This window comes from Ranitomeya variabilis, chromosome 6 (genome assembly GCF_051348905.1).
Source record: "Ranitomeya variabilis isolate aRanVar5 chromosome 6, aRanVar5.hap1, whole genome shotgun sequence".
NCBI lineage: Eukaryota > Metazoa > Chordata > Amphibia > Anura > Dendrobatidae > Ranitomeya > Ranitomeya variabilis.
Genome location: NC_135237.1, coordinates 194,616,362 through 194,639,589, shown reverse-complemented (window position 1 = coordinate 194,639,589; position 23,228 = coordinate 194,616,362). Strand labels below are relative to the sequence as shown.

The following is a 23,228-nucleotide window of genomic DNA, read 5'->3' as shown; positions in this document are numbered from 1 at the left end:
TGTCTGGGTATCCAGTGGATGTTGTGGGGATGTTTGTCGGACTCCATGCGCTCCATGCATTTTGTCAGCAATTTCTAACCCGCTATTGTCCAAATACCTTTTGTCTGTATATTAATACCTAATAAAGTTATTTAATATCATCTTTTGGACTTTTTTGCACTATTTTGTAGTGGTTGTTCGCTTTTCAGCATTGGTGTGTCCCACACAATTCCATTTGCCGGATGCAGATGGTGTGTAGATTATTGCCTGTTATTTTCCTTTTTTTTTACCTGATGATGAATAAATAGATTTGGATCAATTCTCCATGATTTGTGTTGTTCCAGGTAGTATAAAATTGTACGTCGAACATCCAGTGTACGGAATTCTTCCTCCCTTGTATTTTTCGTATTTTGACAAAAGGAGGGAAGCACAATGTCCTGAGAACGGTGGAAGTCAGACACAACCTTGGGCAGAAAGGATGGAGCAAGGTGGAGAACTAAGCAATCATCTTTGATTATTAGATAGGGTTCTCTTACGAATAGAGCCTGTAGTTCCCCTATGCGCCTTGCCGTGGTAATAGCTACTACAACCCCTGGCAAAAATTATGTAATCACCAGCCTTGGAGGATGTTCATTCAGTTGTTTAATTTTGTAGAAAAAAAGCAGATCACAGACATGGCACAAAACTAAAGTCATTTCAAGTGGAAACTTTCTGGCTTTAAGAAACACTAAAAGAAATCAAGAACAAAAATTGTGGTAGTCAGTAATGGTTACTTTTTTTAACCCAAGCATAGGGTAAAAAATTATGGAGTCGCTCAATTCTCAGAGAAAAAAAATTATCGAATCATGAAAAACAAACAAAAACAAAAAAAAGACACTCCAATACATCACTAGTATTTTGTTGCACCACCTCTGGCTTGCAGTCTTAGGCATGGACTTAATGAGTGTCAAACAGAACTCTTCATTAATCTGGCTCCAACTTTCTCTGATTGCTGTTGCCAGATCAGCTTTGCAGGTTGGAGCCTTGTCATGGACCATTATCTTCAACTTCCACCAAAGATTTTCAATTGGATTGAGATCAGGACTATTTACAGGCCATTACATTCACCTTATGTGTCTTTTTTCAAGGAATGTTTACACAGTTTTTGCTCTACGGCAGGATGCATTATCATCCTGAAAAATGATTTCATCATCCCCAAACATCTTTTCAATTGATGGGATAAGAAGAGTGTCCAAAACAGTTTTTTTCTGTTTAGGTGTTAATGATGGCTTTCGTTTAGCTTTTCTGTATTTAAATCCCATTTCCTTTAGGCGGTTTCTTACAATTCGGTCATCAGACGTTGACTCCAGTTTCCACCCGTTCGTTCCTCATGTTTTGTTGTGCATTTTCGGTTTTGGAGACATATTGCTTTAAGTTTCCGGTCTTGAAGCTTTGATGTCTTCCTTGGTCTACCAGTATGTTTGCCTTTAACAACCTTCCCATGTTTGTATTAGATCCAGATTTTAGACAGCTGACTGAACAACCAACATCTTTTGCAAAATGATGCAGCATGATGTTTTACCCTCTTAAGTGTTTAATAATCCTCTCCTTTGTTTCAATTGACATCTCCTGTATTGGAGCCATGATTCATGTCAGTCCACTTGGTGCAATAGCTCTCCAAGGTGTGATCATTCCTTTTTAGATGCAGACTAACGATCAGATCTAATTTGATGCAGGTGTTAAAGTGATTCCATAATTTTTTCCCTCATAATTGAGTGACTCCATAATCTTTCCCCTATGTTTGGTTACAGAAAGTAATCATTACTGACCACCACTTTTTATTCTTGATTTCTTTTAGTGTTTTTTAAAGCCAGAAAGTTGGCATTTGAAAAGACTTTAGTTTTGTCTCATGTCTGTGATCTGCTTTTTTTCTACAAAATTAAACTGAATGAATATCCTCCAAGGCCGGTGATTACATAATTTTTGCCAGGGGTTGTAGAAAAGCGGCTTTAAAAGATAGAAGTTGAGTGGTGCAGAAGGATAAAGGTTCGAATGGTGGTTGTGTAAGACCCCGGAGGACTACATTTAGATCCCATGAGGGGATGACAGGCTGTTTCCTAGGAAACCGTCTAAGGGCCGACACCATAAATCTTTTAATCCAATGGTGGTTTGCTAGGTTCTGGTCGAACAATGAACTTAGGGCAGAGATTTGAACTTTTAAAGGTACTAGGCTTAAAGGGAACCTGTTACCCCGTTTTTTCGGTATGAGATAAAAATACTGTTAAATAGGGCCTGAGCTGTGCATTACAATAGTGTAGTTTGTGTACCCCGATTCCCCACCTATGCTGCCGAAATACGTTACCAAAGTAGTCGTTTTCGCCTGTCAATCAGGCTGGTCTGGTCAAAAGGGCGTGTTGTCTTCCCCCAGATTTTGCGTAGTTTTCCGTTGGTGGCGTAGTGGTGTGCGCATGCCCAAGGTCCCGAATCCTCTGCCAGGGGATTTAAAAGAGCGCGCTGTTCGTTATTTCATTGGTGATCGGTGGGCGCGGCCATCTTCCTTTGGCCACGCGTGCGCAGAAGCGGCGCTCTGCTGGCCGCGGCTTCAGGAAAATGGCCGCGGGATGCCGCGCGTGCGCAGATGGATATCGTGGCGGCCATTTTCCTGAAGCCGCGGCCAGCAGAGCGCCGCGGCCAGCAGAGCGCCGCAGCCAGCAGAGCGCCGCGGCCAGCAGAGCGCCGCTTCTGCGCACGCGCGGCCAAAGGAAGATGGCCGCGCCCACGATCACCAATGAAATAACGAACAGCGCGCTCTTTTAAATCCCCTGGCAGAGGATTCGGGACCTTGGGCATGCGCACACCACGCCACCAACGGAAAACTACGCAAAATCTGGGGGAAGACAACACGCCCTTTTGACCAGACCAGCCTGATTGACAGGCGAAAACGACTACTTTGGTAACGTATTTCGGCAGCATAGGTGGGGAATCGGGGTCCACAAACTACACTATTGTAATGCTCAGCTCAGGCCCTATTTAACAGTATTTTTATCTCATACCGAACAAACGAGGTGACAGGTGCCCTTTAAGGCCTAGCTCTAACCCCCTCTGTAAGAAGTCCAGAATTTATGAAATGTTAGAGTCAAGGGGGTCTGGCGCGTTAGGTGCGCACCAGGAAGAGAGTTTCTTCCATACTTTGTTATATATTGCACTGGTGACTGGCTTTCTGGACGCCTGTAAGGTGGCAATTACTTTGTCAGATAGCCCCTGCACACGCAAGACCTGGGCTTCAGTAGCCAAGCAGCCAACTTAAACTTCTTGACATCTGGGTGAAACAAAGGTCCCTGAGAGAGAAGATCTGCATCTAGAGGTAAGTGGATTGGACGTCCTTCTGAAGATCGATCACCAAGTTGAACCAGCTTACTTTGGGCCACATTGGAGCCACCAGGATGGTTGGGACCTAATCTTCTCGGATTTTTTGAGTAGTTTTTGCTAGCATTGGGATTTGGGGGGGGGGCGGGGGAGGACGCGATGCATAAACCAGATGAAAATTCGACTGCTGAGCGAAGGAGTCTATCCCTTTGGATCTGTTCCTGGGGTCCAGAGAGAAGAAATTCTCGAGCTGTGAATACTGACCTGAGGTGAACAGATCAATCTCTGGTAGACCCAATCTTGCTACTAGCATACGGAAGATTTCCCGATTCAAACTCCATTCTCCTGGTTGTATGTCCTGTCAACTCAGGAAGTCTGCCTGAAGATTGGAGAATCCCTTCAGATGGACAGCTGTCAGAGAGGAGATACCTTTCGGCCCAGCAAAATAGTCGGTTTGATATATTCTTTAAACTGTCGAATTTTGTGCTCTCCTGATGTTTGAGGTGAGCTACAGTGGTGACATTGTCCGAATATACTTTGACATGATGACCGATGATCATGTTTCCTGACTGCAAGAAGGGTCTTCACAGCCTTCAATTCCCTGAAATTGGATGATCCAGTGCCCCTGAAAGGGGGTATGTAGCACTACACCTCCCCACTCCTCTTGCTGGCATCATTTGTTACTGTAATTAGGGGCGACAGACCAAGCTACGCCCTTTCTGGGGTTCAACCACCAAGCCATGGATGCTTTTACTCTGCCCAGACTGTGAACCTTCCTTTTTAGAGAGCTGGGGACTCCATTCCAGCTTCTGAGAATATGGGCTTGCAAGGTCCTTAATTGGGCTTGAGCCCAGGGTACTGACTGGATATAGGCAGTCATGGAGCCCAGGACAGACATTGCTGCTCAGAGGGTAGGAGACCTTTGGTCCCTGAACTCATATTTTGGTTATCAGATTTAGACAATGATCTTCTGGGAGGAAGGATGTCTGCTTTTCTGAGGCTAGAATCACTCCCAAAAACCTTCTTGATGTGAAAGGTTGGAGCTCCGATTTTTCTAAATTTAGGATCCATCCTAGGGACTGTGGGATGTCCAGTGATTTCCGTACTTGAACTCTGTGTTTTTGAGCAGACTGAGCTATGATTAGCAGGTCGTCTAAATACGGTACAATACAGATGCCCTGCCCCCAGATGTAGGTTACAGTCTCTGACATAGTTCTTGAGAATACCCTCGGTGCTGAGGAGATGCCGAAGAGGAGAACACTATACTGGTAGTGCTTCACCTGCTTATTTTGTAGAACTGCAAACCTTAAGTATCTCCTGTGGCGAGGATGAATGGGTACCTGAAAGTAAGAAGCCTTCAAGTCGATGGTGGCCATAACAAAATGGGGACCTATCAGTGGAATTGCTGACTTCACTGACTCCATCTTGAATCTTCTGTACCGCACATGCCGGTTGAGACCCTTCAGATTTATAATGATGCGTGCATCCCCTGAAGGTATCTTTACTATGAAGAGGCAGGAGTAGTGACCTCTTCCCCACTCCTTTGTTGGCACGGAGGAAATTACATTTGAACTCAGCAATTTCTGGAGACCCGATATCAAGAGGTCTTGAGCTCCCTTGGACGATAGGGAGGTGACTCTCAAACCCCGAGGAGGGGAGGACTCGAGTTCTATAAGGAGGCCCTCTTTGATAATATTGAAGACCCACTGGCAATCGGAAATCGCCAGCCACTGATGAAAGAACCCTGAGAGCCTCCCATCCCACCGGGTCGGAGTCATTGTTTTTCCGGATACTGCTGCTGGGGGACAAGTATGTCCCTACCTTTCCCCTTAGCATAGCACCTTCCAGTCTTCCCTTTACACCTGGCTTGAGAGGTCTGAGGCAGAGAGAGTGAGAGAAAAAAACAAAACAATACACCTTTTTAGCAGGTTTCTGTTCTGGAAGGGTCTTTTTATCTGTGGCCTTTTCCAGTATGTCATCAAGGGCAGGCCCGAAGCACAGCTTAATTTTTGACGTAAGTTCCCCTCTCGAGGTCCCTCTGGATACATGACTCTCCAATAGATCCATCCATTTAAAGAGATCTAGCAACACATGTGGAAGCTATATTAGTTTTGAGTGAAGTGGAGGTCTCCCAGGATTTTTTTTTTCAGCAGGCTCTCCACCTTTCTATCCATAGGGTCTTTTAGTTGAGAGGAGTCCTCGAAGGGGAGAGCAGTTTTCTTAGCTACTCTCGCAGCCTGAACATCTACTTTAGGAACATCCCAGCTGACAGATTCACCTTCTAGAGGGAATCTATGCTTTAGCTCTGAAGGGGTGGTCAGATGTTCTCGTGGACCTGGAACCCTATTTGCCTCTCTGCTTTCAATCCTCCAAACATCTCATCCTGGATTGTTTGGGGAACCTGTTCCTCTTAAAGACCCATAGAGTTACGAACCGCACTTATTAAATCTTCCATGTACTCTATAAAAAAAAAATATATATATATTTTTCCTGGCTTCAGATAGCCTATGCGACGGTCCTTCCCATTTCCCAGAGGCCGAACTGTAAGAGTCCTCAGAGTGAGTCAGAATACTCAACCTGCAGTTTCCGCTTTTTAGGGACGGATGGTCCCGGAGAAGGATGGGGAGGGGTAAAGGTAGCAAAGGAGGATTGGACCTCCTATTTTATAAGGGTATGGATTTCGTCCAGGAGTGAGGGATGTTAAAGCCCTAACCACCTTGTCCGTACACTCATGACATAACTTTTCCTGCAAATGCCTTCCCGTCCTTTACAGCCGCAGCGGGGCACACACCAACTACAGGCATTAAGGCCATGGTTAGTTCTACACCATAAAATGTCCTAAACAGATTTGGCTTGAAAAAGGCATTATGTTGCCGAAACGTCACAGCTGAAGTATATATGTGCATACCAACACTCTTGTCTTTGGTTTTATTTTGTATTTGGTGGAGGTTTTTGCCTCTTTTTTCATTTTGAACACTGAACAATAAATTGTTCATATTGAGTGCCGAAGGTTCTTGCTTTTTAGAACTTCTTTTCCCATCAGGATGGAAGTTTCTTAGAGAAAAGGGCACATTTAAGGACTTTTCTGGCCAGGTTTTTGTGGGCAGTTGTCTCCCTAGGAAGAGAGGGGAGAGAAGTATCACTAAAAGGAACCCACTATATAAGACCCGGACTAGGACCCCCCATTTCCTTACTGGGGCAGCACTGGGCTCTGCAGAAGCAGGGCTAGAAGCCCATATTATAGGGGATAAGCCTTACCCGAGGGTGTATTCTGGCAGGCTTATATAAAAATAAGCCCTGCCCTCAGCGCTGACAGCCATTCCCCTCCTCCTCCCTGGGTCCTGAGCAGGCTTCTGCTAACTTCCACATGCTCTGCACGCCATTCAAAGGTCCAGGGGCCGCTGCAGCCGAAACCGGAAGTTCATGCATTCCACTGGGGAACACAAGACCTAGAAGTGACATGCGCCCTCAGATAACATCACTTCCAGGTCACCGAACAGCACGCGTGGGAGGAGGAAGACCGGAGAGCTCAGGGAGGTCTCCGGCATGGGGATCCCTGGCCCGCTTTACCCTCACGGGAGCGCAGGTGGGCCAGGGGGGTCCTGGAATCCAACAGCAAGGGGAAATGGGATCAGCAAGGAAGAGGAAAAGGCAAAGCCCACGACCACCACTGCCCGGCTACATTAGAACATGTAACTGCAGTCGCCGGCCACGCAGCATACCCAAAACCTCTCCATGCCCCATGGGGGAAAGGAACGACACTGGCAAGTAGGCGGAGGGAGGGGCTTTTAACCTCTTTGTGCTTCCTGTCCCCCATTAGGGCTTGGAGACAATCTCCTATGCTGTCGTGGAAGGTGACTAGAGAAATCTGCAGTTTGATTTTTGATCTGGTGGCGGGCTTCAGTAAAATTGTACCAGTGGCAGAGCATGTGTAGATTTGGTCCACTAGTGCCATTTCATGAAGCCTGCCACCAGATCAGTCTGAGCAAGCGCCGCACACAGCTAGGACTGCGCCAACATGAAATTTAAATGAGGAAGATGATAAATACATCAGAGGCAGAAGAGTGGCTGTGACAGTGCATAAGACCCTACCTATAGTCCTTCCCAGATGCACAAAGAGTTTAGGAATCCGAAACTCCTAATGAGGATTTAACAAAAACCAGGCTGCAGATTCTTCACATGAGTATTTATTAAACCAGTAGGACAGCAACATCATGGCTCATACCTTTAGTTTAACTTGCTTCTGAGCTGAATGTCACATAAAACAGAATTTCTATTTTACTACAGCGAGGCTTGACAGGTAGCACATTTTGGGACAATCCAACTGATCTGCATTATAGAACAATGTCACCATTTTGAAAAAGGGGTTCAACTTTTTTTTTACCCTCCATGCGTGACCTTCTTCCACAGCGGCACTTTGTGCTTCCAATGGATTTTCAATAACTCTTCCCGTCTGTCCAGAGAAATCCATTGCAACCAAGCAATTTTCAGACACACTTCTCTGAAACAAGATTATGATTTGTATTTAAATTTCTAAAGTCAGTCTTGATTTCTGCATCATATAAAATCCGCCAAACCAATAAAACCACTACCTACTTTAAATGTTGCCAACTAGCTCAGCAACTCAGGCCATATTTACATGCAGCAGAAAATTCCTAATAGTACCTGTGTCATACATATATCTGTAAGCAAAATACTTTGTAAACCCCAAAGCACATGCACTGTACAGAAGTGACAACTAGGCTACCCCTCAACCAACTGACAGATGCCTATAGGAAATAGCAAATAATGAGAAAGCAGAACGTATTTTTCTTTACTTGCCTCAATTTAAAAGGCAATGATTAAGGCATCTGGATACAGATCTCTATAATACAATAATATAAAAAGTGGATATCAAATTTGGAACAACGTGGATATTGAAAAATCCACTGCATGCCCTAAATGGATTTGTATGTAAAGCATGAATGAGATTTAGAAACTACCATTCATCTTTGGCTTTGTTCACTCGTTTTATATACATCTGCAGAAAAATTTACTTTCTTTAGCATTCCAGTCCACTTTGTTATTATTACATGCATCTTATTGTGGGCCGTTAGTCAGCAGAAAACCAAACACCCCACATAGGTAAATAGCTGTAATATAATGCAATAATCTATGTATCAAGGCTGCAAGAAGCCTCTACATGATTCAAGGTAACAGACCCAAGACCACCACAGAACCCTACGATGATTGGAGTTTGATTCTGAAGAATTGCTAGGTGTTTTGGCAATAATAGAGATCTCAGAATGAGATGGCATTCGTTTCACTATAAAATGTAACGAGTACTAGAGACCTACTGGTGCAGAGAAGTTTGTGTGCAAAGTCTTCTGTAGAGGAATTCTATAGTTCTGATAAAGCAGCATGCCGTACTGCAATGGAAAATGAAAAACATTAACATTGCTAAACCATTTAAAAAAACATGTTTTATACAATGTAAACAAGAAAACCAAAATGAACAATGCATTTACATCACTTCATATAATTACAAACCACTTCTATGGTGAATTATGCTCTTTATTAAAGGGGTTGCCAAGCAACACAAAAAGGACTTTATCCAAATGTATATTATACAACTTACAAAAGTACTTTAATTCTGGAAACTTCACTGTTAATGCAGTAACTGCCATGCTGGGTGCCTGGTTCAGTTCGTTAGAAAAAGTCAGCCCTTTAGTGCACCCATATGGAAACCTTAGGGTATGTGCCCACGTTCAGGATTGCATCAGTATTTGACGCTTGTAAAATCTACACCAAATCTGCACCTGAGGTCACTGGTAGGTCACCTGCGTTTGACACGTTTTTCATGTGTTTTTTTTCATGCGGATTTGTGTGTGCTTTTGTAAGCTCAATAAAAATATACAAAAAAAAAAAAGAATTGTGATGTTATTTCTTGTCCAACCTCTTCATTTACATACTCCATTGAAGAATATACACACATAGCTAGATAGATAGACAGATACGATAGATATGTATCTTATCCATCCATCGTATCCATCCATCGTAACCATCCATCGATATATCTATCTATAGATATATCGATAGATAGCTGTATCGATAGATATATCGATAGATAATAAATAGATAGATAATAAACAGATGATTGATAGATTCGATAGATACGATAGATGGATCACACAAGCGAGAAACTCGGGACGAGTCTCGCATTTTAATACCCAGAAATGCCGCCGGCACTCAGGTGCGGAGCGTGCAGCTGCATGTATTTCTATGCAGCTGCACGCTCCACTCCCGAGTGCCTGCGCCAGTGTTGGGTATTAAGATGCGAGACTCGTCCGAGTTTCTCGCCTGTGTGATCCCGGCCTTAAATAAGGACACACGAAATCTGCGTTAGGCCAGGGTCACAATCGCGAGAAACTCACACAAGTCTCTCCCTTCAATACCCGGCACTGCCACCGGCACTCGGGAGCAGAGCGTGCGACTGCATGTATTTCTATGCAGCTGAACGCTCCGGTCCCGAGTGCCCGCGGCAGTGCCGGGTATTGACCCCGGCCTTAAACGCAATGTTTAATTTAAAAAAAAAAAAAATTTGAAAAAAAATAAATGGCGTGGGCTCCCGCGCAATTTTCTGCGCCAGAGGGAAAGCCAGCGCCTGGGGGACTGATGTTTGTAGCCTGGGAAGGGGTTAATACCCATGGAGCTTCCCAGGCTATGAATATCAGCCCGCAGCTGTCTGCGTAGCCTTTACTGGCTTTAAAAAAAGGGGGACCTCCCCCCAAAAAAAAATTACGTGGGGTCCCCCTATATTTTATAGCCAGAAAGGCTACGCAGACAGCTGCGGGCTGATATTCATAGCCTAGAGAGGGGCCATGAATATTGCCCCCCCCACCCCGGCTACAAATAACAGCCCACAGCTGCCCCAGAAATGGCACATCTGTAAGATGCGCCAATTCCGGCACTTAGCCCCCTCTCTTCCCACTCCCCTGTACTGGTGAGATATAGGGGTAATAAGGGGTTAATGTCACCTTGCTAATACAAGGTGACATTAAGCCCGGTTAATAATGGAGAGGCGTCAATAAGACGCCTATCCATTACTAATCCTATTGTAGTAAAAGTAAAAAAAAAAATAAAGACACAGCCAGAAAAAAGTATGTTATTATTCTTAATTTCACCATACTTACCATAGTTGAGCGCCTGCAAAAAAACGAAAAACAATAAACCAACCGTATACTTACTTTCCGCCGTAGTCCAATTAATAACGAATGTCCCACGACGATCTCCCCTATAGAACAGTGACATCGGGTGATGTCACGGCTCTATAGGCCCTCCAGTGACACACTGACAGGAGACAATGGCTCCTGCAGTGTATCACTGAGGTTACCTTAGTTCAGAGTCTCACTTTATGGCAAAGCGGTGTTGGAATTTTCCCACGCAGCAGTGCCACAAGTGAGACTAGAGACTATTTTCTCACAGGGGCGGAGGAATACATTATGGGGAATACATTGTGGAAGGATACCTTCCATCATTGTATTCCTGGAGCCCCTGGAGAGCGGTCACATCAGCTAATGTGGCTGCTCTCCACGGGAGATAGTCATGGGACACTCGTTTTAATTGGATATCTGCGGATAAGGGAGTATATTGTTTGTTTATTTGTTACAGGTGACAATGGCTTCGGGGATCAAGGTGATGGTGAGTATGTACTCTATGTTTAATGTACTGTATGTCTATATGTATTGTATGTATGTTATGAATGTTGCATGTTCTGTATGTTTGTACAGTATGTTGCATGTAGCATGGTGTATGTTGTATGGTGTATGTGCACACAGTCTAGACGAGCCCAGCTCTGCTACACCTGGATGCCTGACATCCCGATGTAGCAGAGCCTGTAGATGATCGCTGGAGATAACTCTCAAGCGATCACCTACACTACAGCGTTCTCACAATCAGCTGTTCAGCTGTTTGTGAGAACCAGACTAGTGACCGGAGATAACTCCCGGTCACGTGCACGGCAGTTCTTGCGATAAGATAAGTTATCGCAAGAACTGCAGTGGACGAGGGACTTCCGGCGGCGGGACAGGTGAGCCGGCAGACATGCATAGTAAGCTGCATTTACGCAGTTTCTACGCATGTGACTAATCATTAGATGCGGTTTTACCGCATCTAATGATAGTCTATGGTAAATTTACGGCGCAGCGACAGAGCGTCGCCGCATTGTAAACAGACATGCTGCGTTCTGAAAGACGCGCCACATGTCCGTTTACGCGGGTCTCCCGCCTGCATGTTTTACTGCATACTGGAGACGAGATTTCATGAAATCCCCTCCACTATGCTGTAACATCTGGACGCTGCGACTCTACGCAGCGTCATACATGTTCTATAGCATAGTGGGGAAGAGACAGAAGGTAGGAGGCGAGGCGGCGGCTCTGGCGATGGCGAGGCGGCGGCTCTGGCAGCAGAATGGTTATTGCAGGCTGAAGGCTTTCTTGAAGAGATGGGTTTTCAGGTTCCGTCTGAAGGATCCAAGGGTGGTGGATAATCGGACGTGTTGAGGCATGGAATTCCAGAGGATGGGGGATATTTGGGAGAAATCTTGAAGGCGGTTGTGTGAGGAACGAAGAAGTGTGGAGGAGAGTGGCAGGTCTTGGGAGGATCGGAGATTACGTGAGGGAAGATATTGGGAGATTAGTTCAGAGATATAGGGAGGGGGCAGGTTGTGGGTGGCTTTGTAGATCAGTGTTAGTAGTTTGAACTGGATTCGTTGTGGAATTGGGAGCCAGTGGAGGGATTTGCAGATGGGAGAAGCAGGGGAGTAGAGAGGAGAGAGGTGGATTAGCCGGGCAGTAGAGTTGAGGACAGTCTGGAGTGGTGCAAGAGAGTTAGCGGGGAGGCTACAGCCCCGGATTGCCTGACGTTTCATCCATTTTTTGCCGGATCCATCCAAAATTAGTTTTACGGCGGCCGGAGAAAACATATAGAGGAAAGTTTGTTATGTCTGGCAAAAAAAAGGCAAAGTGACAGATCTCTCTCTCTCTAGCAGGAAGTCTTAACTTGATTCCCAGTTTAAAAAAAAAACAAAAAACGTCAGATCCGTTTTTCACAATTTGCAAAGGATCCGTTTATTTCACAATTAGCCGGATTGTGCCTGACGACTAAAAACTGATGTGTGAAAGAGGCCTTAGAGGGCACACAAATGAGCTGCGCTGGACTTTTTGCACCATTAAAAAGTTATTCCCATCTTTGTAAGTAGTGCTTACAAACTCAGACATAAGCTTGAAAGAACTGCTCAAGTTTGACCATGGCTCCTCAAGAGTAGTAGTGTTCAGCTATGGCTATAACCAAAGGAAAAAAATATCTAAAATACTGCTGCAAATTTTAAACAGTAAATTGCAAAAGCGCTTGTCTCAAGCAAAATCCATCAATATCCATGTATGAATATTGAATAACAATTTAAGCACGATGCCAACAATAATGGCGAGGAAGCGGTCATATTGGAACAAAGGAAGCAGAGATTTTGGGGCCACAAGGAGATTTAACATTAGGCCCAGGGTGTAATATTAAAAATTAACCGCTTCTTGCATTAGTACATTAATCAAATGACCCAAGTAGGGCTCAAGTGCAATGCTCAGGAGCTGTGCACCCTCCAGACATTGTACATGCCGATCGTGTCCAACTGCAGTGGAGCGCTATTTAAATTACGTCAATCTCTGACAGTGGCCATTTAAGTGGAGCAATTGCTGGTGCATACACACACCAAGTCCCATCCCACGCCCCTCTGCGACCTGATCACAAGTACCGACGGGTTACCATGGAAGCTCGAAGTCCTCATGGCTGCCATCATTGTACTCCTGTAAAGAGTGGCCACAGGCCAAGCTCTATAGGAGACCATGATTTTTCCTATACACTGCAATACTATGGTGTTATAGTATACTGTATGGTACAAGTGATTAAGTGATCGCAGAGAAAAGAAAAACATTTGGCACATTTGCCACATCCATAAGAATACCATTAATTTTAAATATTGATCAAACACTATAAAAATCGGAAAAAAATAGAAAAAACACTCCTATAAAAAAAAAATAAATAAAAAAAGCTATCAAAATATATGTACTTTAAATTGCTTAAAAATCTTGGCTCATGGAAAAAATAAAGTTCTCCCTCCGCTCCATCAATGCAAAAATAAAAATGTATTGGTCTCAAATTTTTGAAAAAACAAAATCTTGAATTTATCAATTCAAGTGAGAAAACAACGGTGCAATTATTTTTCTTTTTTAAACACTATCCAAGATTTTGGATTTAAATTAATGAAAAATGCAATTCTGACACTTTTGTATTCCCCCAAGTGATCTAAAAACATGTATTCGAGATGCATTTTTTTACACCAAGTCACCCCACCAATTCTTTTTGCCAACTGAAAGAAAAATATTCTTACTGTAGACTGTACAGACCTTAACACAGGCACAACACTTCAGCCGGTTTAGACTGCACAATTATGAACGAGCGCTTCTATGAACACTCGTTCACAATAATTGTGCAATATAAATGAATCTTTCATTTTTTAATACAGTTACACTAGGAAGATACCTTCAAGAGTCTGAAAGCAGTCATCCAACAAGTTCGAGTTTGTTCATCTTCTGCACAAAGAAATCTCAGCTCTTTACTATCTGTTAGAACTCTGTTGGGCTACAGAAAAGGAAAGTTAGAAAGACGTCTTCTAATAGCCTGACATATATCCAACAATTATCCCACAAAAGCATACTTTACTTACAAAGCTACCGTAATTACATTTCAGTAATGAAGATCTGATTATGAAAGGTTACTATTACAATTACTTTATGTGAAACTGCAAAGATCACTCCGCTGTAATGGTTTTGCTTTAAAATTTTAACTCTAATCAAGGAATATACTGGTTTCTAAATTTCAAATACTTAACTTTCCTAACCTGCATAGGGCAGCCAACGTAGTGATGAGCGAGCGTGTTCAGAAAAGGTGTTAACCGAGCATGCTTGTGTCCCAATTGAGTATCTTAAGCGTGCCTAATATCAGGCAATCCCTGCATGTGTTGTGGCTGTCGATCATCCCCAATACATGCAGCCACAGCAACTTGAGCAATTTTTTTCTAGCATGCCAAAAGTACTCAATTAGGACATGAACATGATTGGTTAACACCTTATCCGAGCACACTCGCTCATCACTACTAGCCAAGCTAAAAATGAACACAGCGGGCCAATTCTTGTTTAATGCATAGATCCTCATGCTTTACTCCCAGCCTAGCACTTGTCAGAAGTCAGCCCAGCCTTGGTACATTTGCAACTTAAATCTGCATAAGCAAAGATTACATTTTCTCAAATATGGAGGGAAATTTTATATGTGGAGAGGAACACAAGTTTCAACCAGTCTTCATACCATATCTGGCAATGTGATTAGATTGGCGACCACCCTACTCTCCTGAAATGCTAGGTGTTAAAAAAAAAAAACAAAAAACAAAAAGAAATTGTTTAACATTAACTGGAAAAAATTTTTTCTCTTTAATCTTTATTGCAATTTGCGGCTGCTGTAGCTACGCTACTGGTGAAAAGTCAGAGGGTGCAGTCGCCCCCGAGCTCAGTGGGGCCCACCTGCAGCTATGCTACCCTTAACTGTATCGGAGTGCGCAGCTAATGCAGGGACCATTATACAGTATGGGAGCTATTATACAATATGGGAGCAAATATACAGTGTGGGAGCTAATGTGGGGCCCATTATACAGCGCGGAGGCCATTATACAGCCTGAAAGCTAATGAGGGCCATTATACAGTTTGAAGGACAAGAGGTCCTAAATACAGCATTGAAGCTAATTAAGAGGCAATGCAACTGTTTGGTGGTTAATGCAGGGTCCAGTATACAGTTTGAGGGCTTCTGTTGGGGTCAAGCTGTGTTTTGGGGAGCAGTGGGTACAAGTGATGAGGGATTGTGCACAGATATCGTGTTATCAGAGAATGATCAGATGTTAATTGAATATTTCGGACATGCTTAAATAATATGTTCAAGCCCCCATAGCAGCATGTTTTGCGCCGTTAGGCAATCCCCGCATGTGTTGCAACTGTTTAACAGCTGCGGAGACTAGAGCATATTATTCGAACACGTTCAAGATATTTCAGATAACATCTCTATATGCTTGAGTAACACGATATTTGAGCACATTTGCTCATCACTAGTGGGGACATCATACTATGCATAGAGGAGCTGTGGGCCCACCATACTGTGTATAGGAGAGCTGTGGAGACATACTCTGTATAAAAGTTATACATTTGGGAACTCCATGGACATTAATAAATGTTAAGTGGGCACTTAAGCATTATTGTTATAGGGGCACTCATTGTTGCTGTCAAAGGGGCAAAATGTGGACACTTCTAGGGCATAAATATTTTCTAGGGGGCAATTTTACCATCTACAGGGCACAAAGGAGGAATATTACCATGTATAGGGCACAGTGGTGAGCATTACTATATATAGGGCAGTAAGAGTAGCACTATTGTGATAAACAGGTGTAATAGGGACACATACAGCAGCAGCGGCTCATTATTGGGTCGAGTAGTTTGTGCAGGTTGGGAATAGATTGTGCTGGAAATGTGATTAGTCAAGTGTGTTGTAATCTCTGCAGACAAGTCCTAGCAGCTAGGACCTAGCTTGAAAAAGTGGTCATGTTGAAAGAATGTAATATGTAAGCCACTATATATAACTATACTGTCATCACTTGTATGTTCTGCAGGACTGGTATCTGCCACTATATGGGTGTAATATCATAGTTATAATCAGGGTTACAGGTTATAGGCCCACTCAGGTGTTTCACCCCCCTCCCTCATCCCCCAGCTGAACCCCTATGCCTGGGCAATATTCACACATCTAAAGCTCTGTTTACACATGTGAAAAACCTGAAAAGAGCACACCGAATGCAATCCAAATCTTCCCAATAAAAAAGCAAGGAATTGATATAGTATAGAACATAACGGATCTGTGAAAGATCCTGAATATCGAAGTCATGATGCCATCGATAACAGAGCCCAAGTGATAGAACATTATAACTCTTGTAGGTTTTATATGGTGAAAATAAGAAAAAAAAAAAATCTACTAAACCCATGCTGTAACTAAGTAAAAAAGCAAGAGTTACCTTGTTGTGGTGGGATGGCTTTTATGCCATTTTTGATCAAAAACAGTATTACTAAAATCTCTTATTTGAATGCACTTTTTGCTTTTTACTTAGTTACAAGCAGGGGTTTTGTTGATTTTTTCTTTTGTAAGTTTTATATGTTTTGTGGCCAATGTGAACATGCTATTATGTGCTGCATATGTGTACCAACTCCAGCTCACATTGTGTTTTTTTTTTTAATTTCACCATTATGCACTGAAACACGTTTAACTCCAGAATATCATGCATGCTTTCATTACCTTGACACAAAATCCAAAGTCAGTTGGTGAATTATACAGCTTCTTACAAGATATCAATGAATAAATATTACTATCTTCTAAATCAGATATTCCTTGTAAGTGCCTGGGTTCCTGTATAAAAAGTTTAAGATACATTATAGTATAAAATGAAAAATAGTTCCAAGGCCAGCTTAGGAAGCATCAGATAGGCATGTACATGTTCTCCATGAGTATGCATCTAAATATAAATTAAATTTCATTTCAGTGCACAGAGACAGCAAAATAGAATAAAACTTACAAATAAGATTATATTGTGCATATTTTTGGTGAACGCCATGTGAGATTATAATAAGTGCAGTAACGGCATTTGTTCTACAATACCTGAGCAGCTTATCTTAATGGTGCATGCACGCTCTCATGAAACATACATGTGTGTATAATAGATGTGGCCATGCATGATAATTAAACAACTGGAAACAGTGTTGCTAAAAACATCTAAGGGTACAAATAGGAAAAGAAAGAAAAACAAGTAACTGACATCCCAGAAGGGTTTCAAAATCACTGACTAGAGAAAAACAATTTTTTTTTTTTTAAAAAAGGTGCTTTATTATACATATCCACATATGGGTAACTAAAACAAAACAAAACACACCAATAACCAAAATGAATGTATGTATGTATGTATGTATGTATGTATGTATGTATGTATGTATGTATGTATGTATGTATGTATATACACACACACACATTACACCTCTCCATTACTAAGCTGAGTGATTGAGGTCACCGAACAAAACAAAGGTGAAAATCACACAAATATGAACTCCACTTGCCACCGCCACAGGGCAAGTGGTAAGAGTCGGGAAAAGCGCCAGAATTTAGATGCGCCTTTTCTGGGCACCTATTTTAGGCTGCGGGGGCCAATATCTACCAGCCTCAGAATTCCAGCCCCCAGATGTCTGCTTTAGCTTGGCTGGTTGTCACAAATGGGGAAGGGGTACTCGGTTATTTATTTATTTTTTTAAACTATTTAATTAAATTTTTAAAAATAGCACGGGGACCCCTCTTTTCTTTATAACCAACTTTGCTAAAGCTGACAGCTGAGGGTTGCAGCCCGCAGCTGTCAGTTTTGCCTGGCTGGTTATCAGAAGTGAAGGGGAACCCATGCAGTATTTTTTTTTTATTATTTATTTCAAGCGCGGGTGCTAACTGATTAATGCTCTTATCTGCCGCCACCTGCTCTCGCTGTTATTAGCGGCAGTAGGAGTAGGCTGATGGGAGTAGTAGTCCCATCAGACGATGCCAGTGACCAGAGGTAAACTTTTTTACTTCAGGTCACACCTGCAGGGTTCAAGCTGTCACTTGACAGCATTAGAACTGTAGCACTCTGAACGGTGGCATTACTCTTACCGCTGATCAGAGCCACCAATGTTTCTCGTGCAGTCATATAGATGATAGCATGAGAAAAACCCGGTGTTCGGGCAGCCAAACCCAAACAGTAAAACGGACTTCCTGGTGAAGTCTGTGCCCGAACAGTAGGTGTTCGGAACAGACCCTGAACTATACTGTTCCATCTTTCTTCAGTGATCCCAAACTCGTTTCCATCAGTGCAGTACATAATAATGGGAGCACATATCAATCGAGCCCAACAAAAACTAAAGGAGCAACTGCTCTGTTTGTGATAACCAGTTTTGAGCAGTGCAATATGGTTGTGTCCAGTGGCAGGTTTGCTGCAGGTTTTAGATCAGTAATAGGTAACTACCGTAATAGGCAATGATTACTTTTCCAAAATGATCACCACTCAGTGTAAAAATGCTTTCAGTTTGCTCCCGTTCATACTTTTTGTTTTAGGAATTTTTATTAATTAATTAGTACATGAACAATAGTTTTTTATTCTGCAAGATTACCAAGCATAATGTAGTATGGGAAAAATTTTGCTGAGATTAAGTGTACACAGTTTAAACAAGCTGTTAAGTCTCCTTGCACGCACACAGGATCCACCAGCAAGCTTTTTTTTTTTTATGAGCTCCTGGTGGACAGCATCAGGTTTTCTTGTGGAGAAGAAGTAAACGGCCTACTTTATTCTGATGTTGGCATTACATAGTTATTAGGTAAAATATTAATTTTGTTGACACCAGTACCTCTGAAGCAGATACATATCGGGCTTCTGTGTCCCTATCAAACCACTCCTCTTTGGCTGTGTACATGTCTGGGTGACCACTTTAGATGTATCACTTTACTCTGCCATTTTTTTTTGCAACATTCTAGCAATACTGTTTCTGTATTGTGCTAGTGGATGATGGTCAGGATTTGAATGCTCATTAGGGCGTTCAACCAGAGGAGTACTTCTATTCCTGGTGATTTTTGAGGTTTTCATCTAGTCTGTTTTGGTGTTGAAACTATTATCCTCCTCAAGACAATTCAGTTTTTTTTTCCGCAAAGCTGTATGATAATATTGCTTTTGTGGGTCAAGTTGCAGCTTTGAAAACTGCATTTACTTCTACCATACAATGTACCAAGACCGAAAATCTGGAGTGAAGGTATGTGCACACGTCAGGATTTCTCGCAGAAATTTTCCTGACAAAAACCGGACATTTCTGCCATAAATCCGCATGCGTTTGACGTTTTTTTTGCGGTTTCTCCCAATGCATAGAATAGCGGAAAATCCGCAAAATTAATGAACATGCTGCTTTTTTTTTTTTTATCATGATGCGATTTTTCGCGAAAAAAATGCATGATGCGCACAAAAATTGCAGAATGCATTCTAAATGATAGGATGCATAATGTATGCGTTTTTTAATGAGTTTTTATAGCGTTTTTATCGCGAAAAAACCTGAAAGTGTGCAAATACCCTTAGAGTTTAAAAAAACAAACACAAAAAAAATATAAGTAGACCTATTTGGTGATAACAGTGTTCACTTTGTGGTACACATGATTTCTTAACAGTGAAATATATATATATATATATCTATAATATAACGCTGGGAGCGTCACTCTGTCCGAAGCCTTTATAGACTGCGCAAGCACCGGCGCAGTCTGGACCCCACAGAGTGACGCTCCCAGGAGATCGCGGTATGCGTAAGCACTGAACGCACACCGCGATCTCCAACGGAGAAGCAGGGACGTGCCAGGAGGGTGAGTATATGCTATATTTACCTGTCCCAGTTCCAGTGATGCGTGCTGCTCCATCCTCCGCCTGCGACTGTTCAGTCAGAGGGCGGCGCGCATTAACGCGTCATCGCGCCCTCTGAACAGTCACAGGCAGAGGACCCGGAAGATGGAGCGGAGCGCAGCAGTGGAACGGGGGACAGGTAAATATAGCAAGTGCCGGGGGCCTGAGCTAGCGGCGACTCCGGCACCTGACCCCCCCCAGCGCGCCGGTGTCCCCGCCTGCTCAGGCCGCCAGCACTCGGCGCCCAGCGCAGCCGCTCGCACTCGGCGGCACCGCCGCTCGCACTCGGCGGCACCGCCACGCGCACTCGGCCCGCACTCGGCACAGCCGCCCGCACTCGGCACAGCCGCCCGCACTCGGCACAGCCGCCCGCACTCGGCACAGCCGCCCGCACTCGGCACAGCCGCCCGCACTCGGCGCGCAGGGTGGGAGCACATGACAGGATGGGGACGCAGGATGGAGCAGCACATGATAGGATGGGGGCGCAGGATGGAACAGCACATGACAGGATGGGGATGCAGGATGGAGCAGCACATGACAGGATGAGGGCGCAGGATGGGAGCACATGACAGGATGGGGATGCAGGATGGAGCAGCACATGACAGGATGAGGGCGCAGGATGGGAGCACATGACAGGATGGGGGCGCAGGATGGAACAGCACATGACAGGATGGGGATGCAGGATGGAGCAGCAGATGACAGGATGGGGGCGCAGGATGGAGCAGCACATACCAGGATGGACACCATATACCAATATAAATGCTCGTCACCCGGGCGTAGAACGGGTTCAATAGCTAATAGATATATATATATATATATATATCAACATTAATTCCATGGTGCTGTACATGTGAAAAGGGGTTACATACAGGGTTATAGATATCGTTAACAGTAAACAAATTTAGAGTGACAGACTGGTACAGAGGGGAGAGGACCCTGTCCTTGCGGACTTACAGTCTTTGGGATAATGGGGAAGAGACAGGAGGTCGGTGTGCTGCAGCACTGGTGGTGGTGAGGCAGCAGCTCGGGTGGTTGGTAAGTGGCGGCAGCTCGGGTGGTTGGTGACGTGGCGGCAGCTCGGTTATTGCAGGCTGAAGGCTTTCCTGAAGAGATGGGTTTTCAGGTTCCGTCTGAAGGATCTGAGGGTGGTGAATAATTGGACGTGTTGAGGCGTGGAATTCCAGAGGATGGGGGATATTCGGGAGAAATCTTGGAGGAGGTTGTGTAAGGAACGAATAAGTGTGGAGGAGATTAGAAGGTCTTGGGAGGATCGAAGATTACGTGAGGGAAGATAGTGGGAGATTAGTTCACAGATATAGGGAGGGGACATGTTGTGGATGGCTTTGTAGATCAGTGTTAGTAGTCTGAACTGGATTCGTTGGGGAATTGGGAGCCAGTGGAGGGATTTGCAGAGGGCTGAAGCAGGGGAGTAGCGAGGAGAGAGGTGGATTAGCCGAGCAGCAGAGTTGATGACAGACTGGAGTGGTGCAAGGGAGTTAGCGGGGAGGCCACAGAGGAGGGTGTTGCAGTAATCGAGTTGGGAGATGAGGGCATGCACAAGAGATTTAGTAGATTGTGGGCATAGGCAGCATCAATAGTAAAAACTTGGTCACACAGGGTTAATAGCAGCGGTTACGGAGTTCGTTACCCGCGGCATAACGCGGTCCGTTACCGCTGGCATTAACCCTGTGTGAGCGGTGACTGGAGGGGAGTATGCGGGCGCTGGGCACTGATTGCAGGGGAGTAGGGAGAGACTAATTGGACTGTGCCCGTTGCTGATTGGTCGCGGCAGCCATGACAGGCAGCTGGCGAGACCAATCAGCGATGTGGCATTTCCGTGACAGAAGTTGCCGACAGAAAGACGGAAGTACCCCTTAGACAATTATATATATAGATGTATATTGCCGTTGGTTTAGTGTGTAAGACATAGGAAATACTAGGGATAAAGTTGGCAGTCTTTTCCACTTTATAAAAGGCATCAAATTGATTTATAATCACATTTTTACATTGCACAGGCATTAAATCAATCCCTTCTTGACGAGTCATACACATACGGTGTAGCAGACAATGCATTGCATTCGGCCATACACATACAGCGCAATTATCTTGCCGGCTTATGAGCAGAACAGCCAAAGTCCTCAGCGGGTGTCAACTCTTCATCACATCTGATCGGCACCCCGCAAATGTTCTCCACAGCGCAGCTACAGTGGCCTGTTTGTTTGAGCATGACCTGACAGACCTGAGCATGAGCATGACCTGACAGACCTCTTTCCTGTGTGACTGTGTGAGACTGACAGGTGCAATGGGCATTGTGGAGAATTAGATCAGTGCAGTTAACGTTAATGTCCCATAATGGGAACAAGGGAATAAGAAAAAAAGAAAAAGAAAGTAAAGTATGAAAAACAGGGAAAAGTTTTCAAGTAAAATGCTATTTTTCTATGAAAAGGAAAAAAGTTCACATTTGGAAATTACACGTCTGGAATGAACCTAACTGTCATTTAACCAGTTTGATGAACACCATAAAAAAAAAAATATTCGTTACTTACCGTTAATGGGATTTTACAGAACCCATGACAGTACCACCTGATGGAGGATCTTCTCAATCAGGACAGGAAACCCATTGAAATCAAAGGGTGGCACCACACGTACACATCAGTTGATTTACAGAGCATGAGAGCACCTCCAAACAATTATTTGTACATACCTACACCAAATTATCACCACTACATTTAATCATTCCACCTGGAAACATACACCCAAAACCAGTGTCAAGGGGAGGGAATATAAAAGGTGCTGTCATGAGTTCTGTAAAATCCCATTACAGGCAAGTAACCAAGATTTTTCCCCTTCACCCATGACAGCACCACCTGAAAGATTTCTATAGTATAACTGTGCAACTTAGGGAGGGACCACCGCTTGTAGAATCCTTCTACCAAAGGTTGGATCAGCTAAAGAATGCAAGTCCAACTTTTAGTGTCTAAAAAAGGTTGAAGGAGAGGACCAAGTTGCTTCGGGGTTTTTTTTTTTTTTTAATATCTGGTTGATTGATACTTCCACCTTCTCCACCCAAAAAGTCCCAATAGTTCAAGAGGAATGAGCTTTAATACCTTCTGGCACTGACACACTACTGGCCGAATAGGTTATACTGTACCTATAACCTCCTTAATCCACCTTGCTTAAGTGCTCTTTGAGACTAAGCCATTTCCTAGCCCCTGAAAGGACACTAACAACAATTGGGTTTTCCTCCACCCTTTAGTTTCTTCTATATATTTAATTAAGAGCTCTTCTGACATGCAACATACGGAACTGTTCTTCCCTTTAGTTTTTTTGGTGTACT

The 23,228-nt window shown here is 43.7% G+C and overlaps 1 protein-coding gene across 4 annotated transcripts in view; it reads right to left on the bottom strand.

Annotated features, from left to right (window-relative positions):
- Positions 1–23,228, bottom strand: part of GRB10 (growth factor receptor bound protein 10) — a 469,634-nt gene that overhangs the window by 4,236 nt on the left and 442,170 nt on the right. For all 4 annotated transcript variants that reach the window (XM_077269359.1, XM_077269360.1, XM_077269356.1 and 1 more), the window contains 4 exons: positions 16,741–16,851; positions 13,897–13,995; positions 8,661–8,732; positions 7,709–7,825 (listed from right to left, as the gene is read on the bottom strand). In XM_077269359.1, coding sequence (XP_077125474.1) covers positions 7,709–7,825; positions 8,661–8,732; positions 13,897–13,995; positions 16,741–16,851 — 399 coding nt within the window. The remainder of the gene's footprint in view (positions 1–7,708; positions 7,826–8,660; positions 8,733–13,896; positions 13,996–16,740; positions 16,852–23,228) is intronic.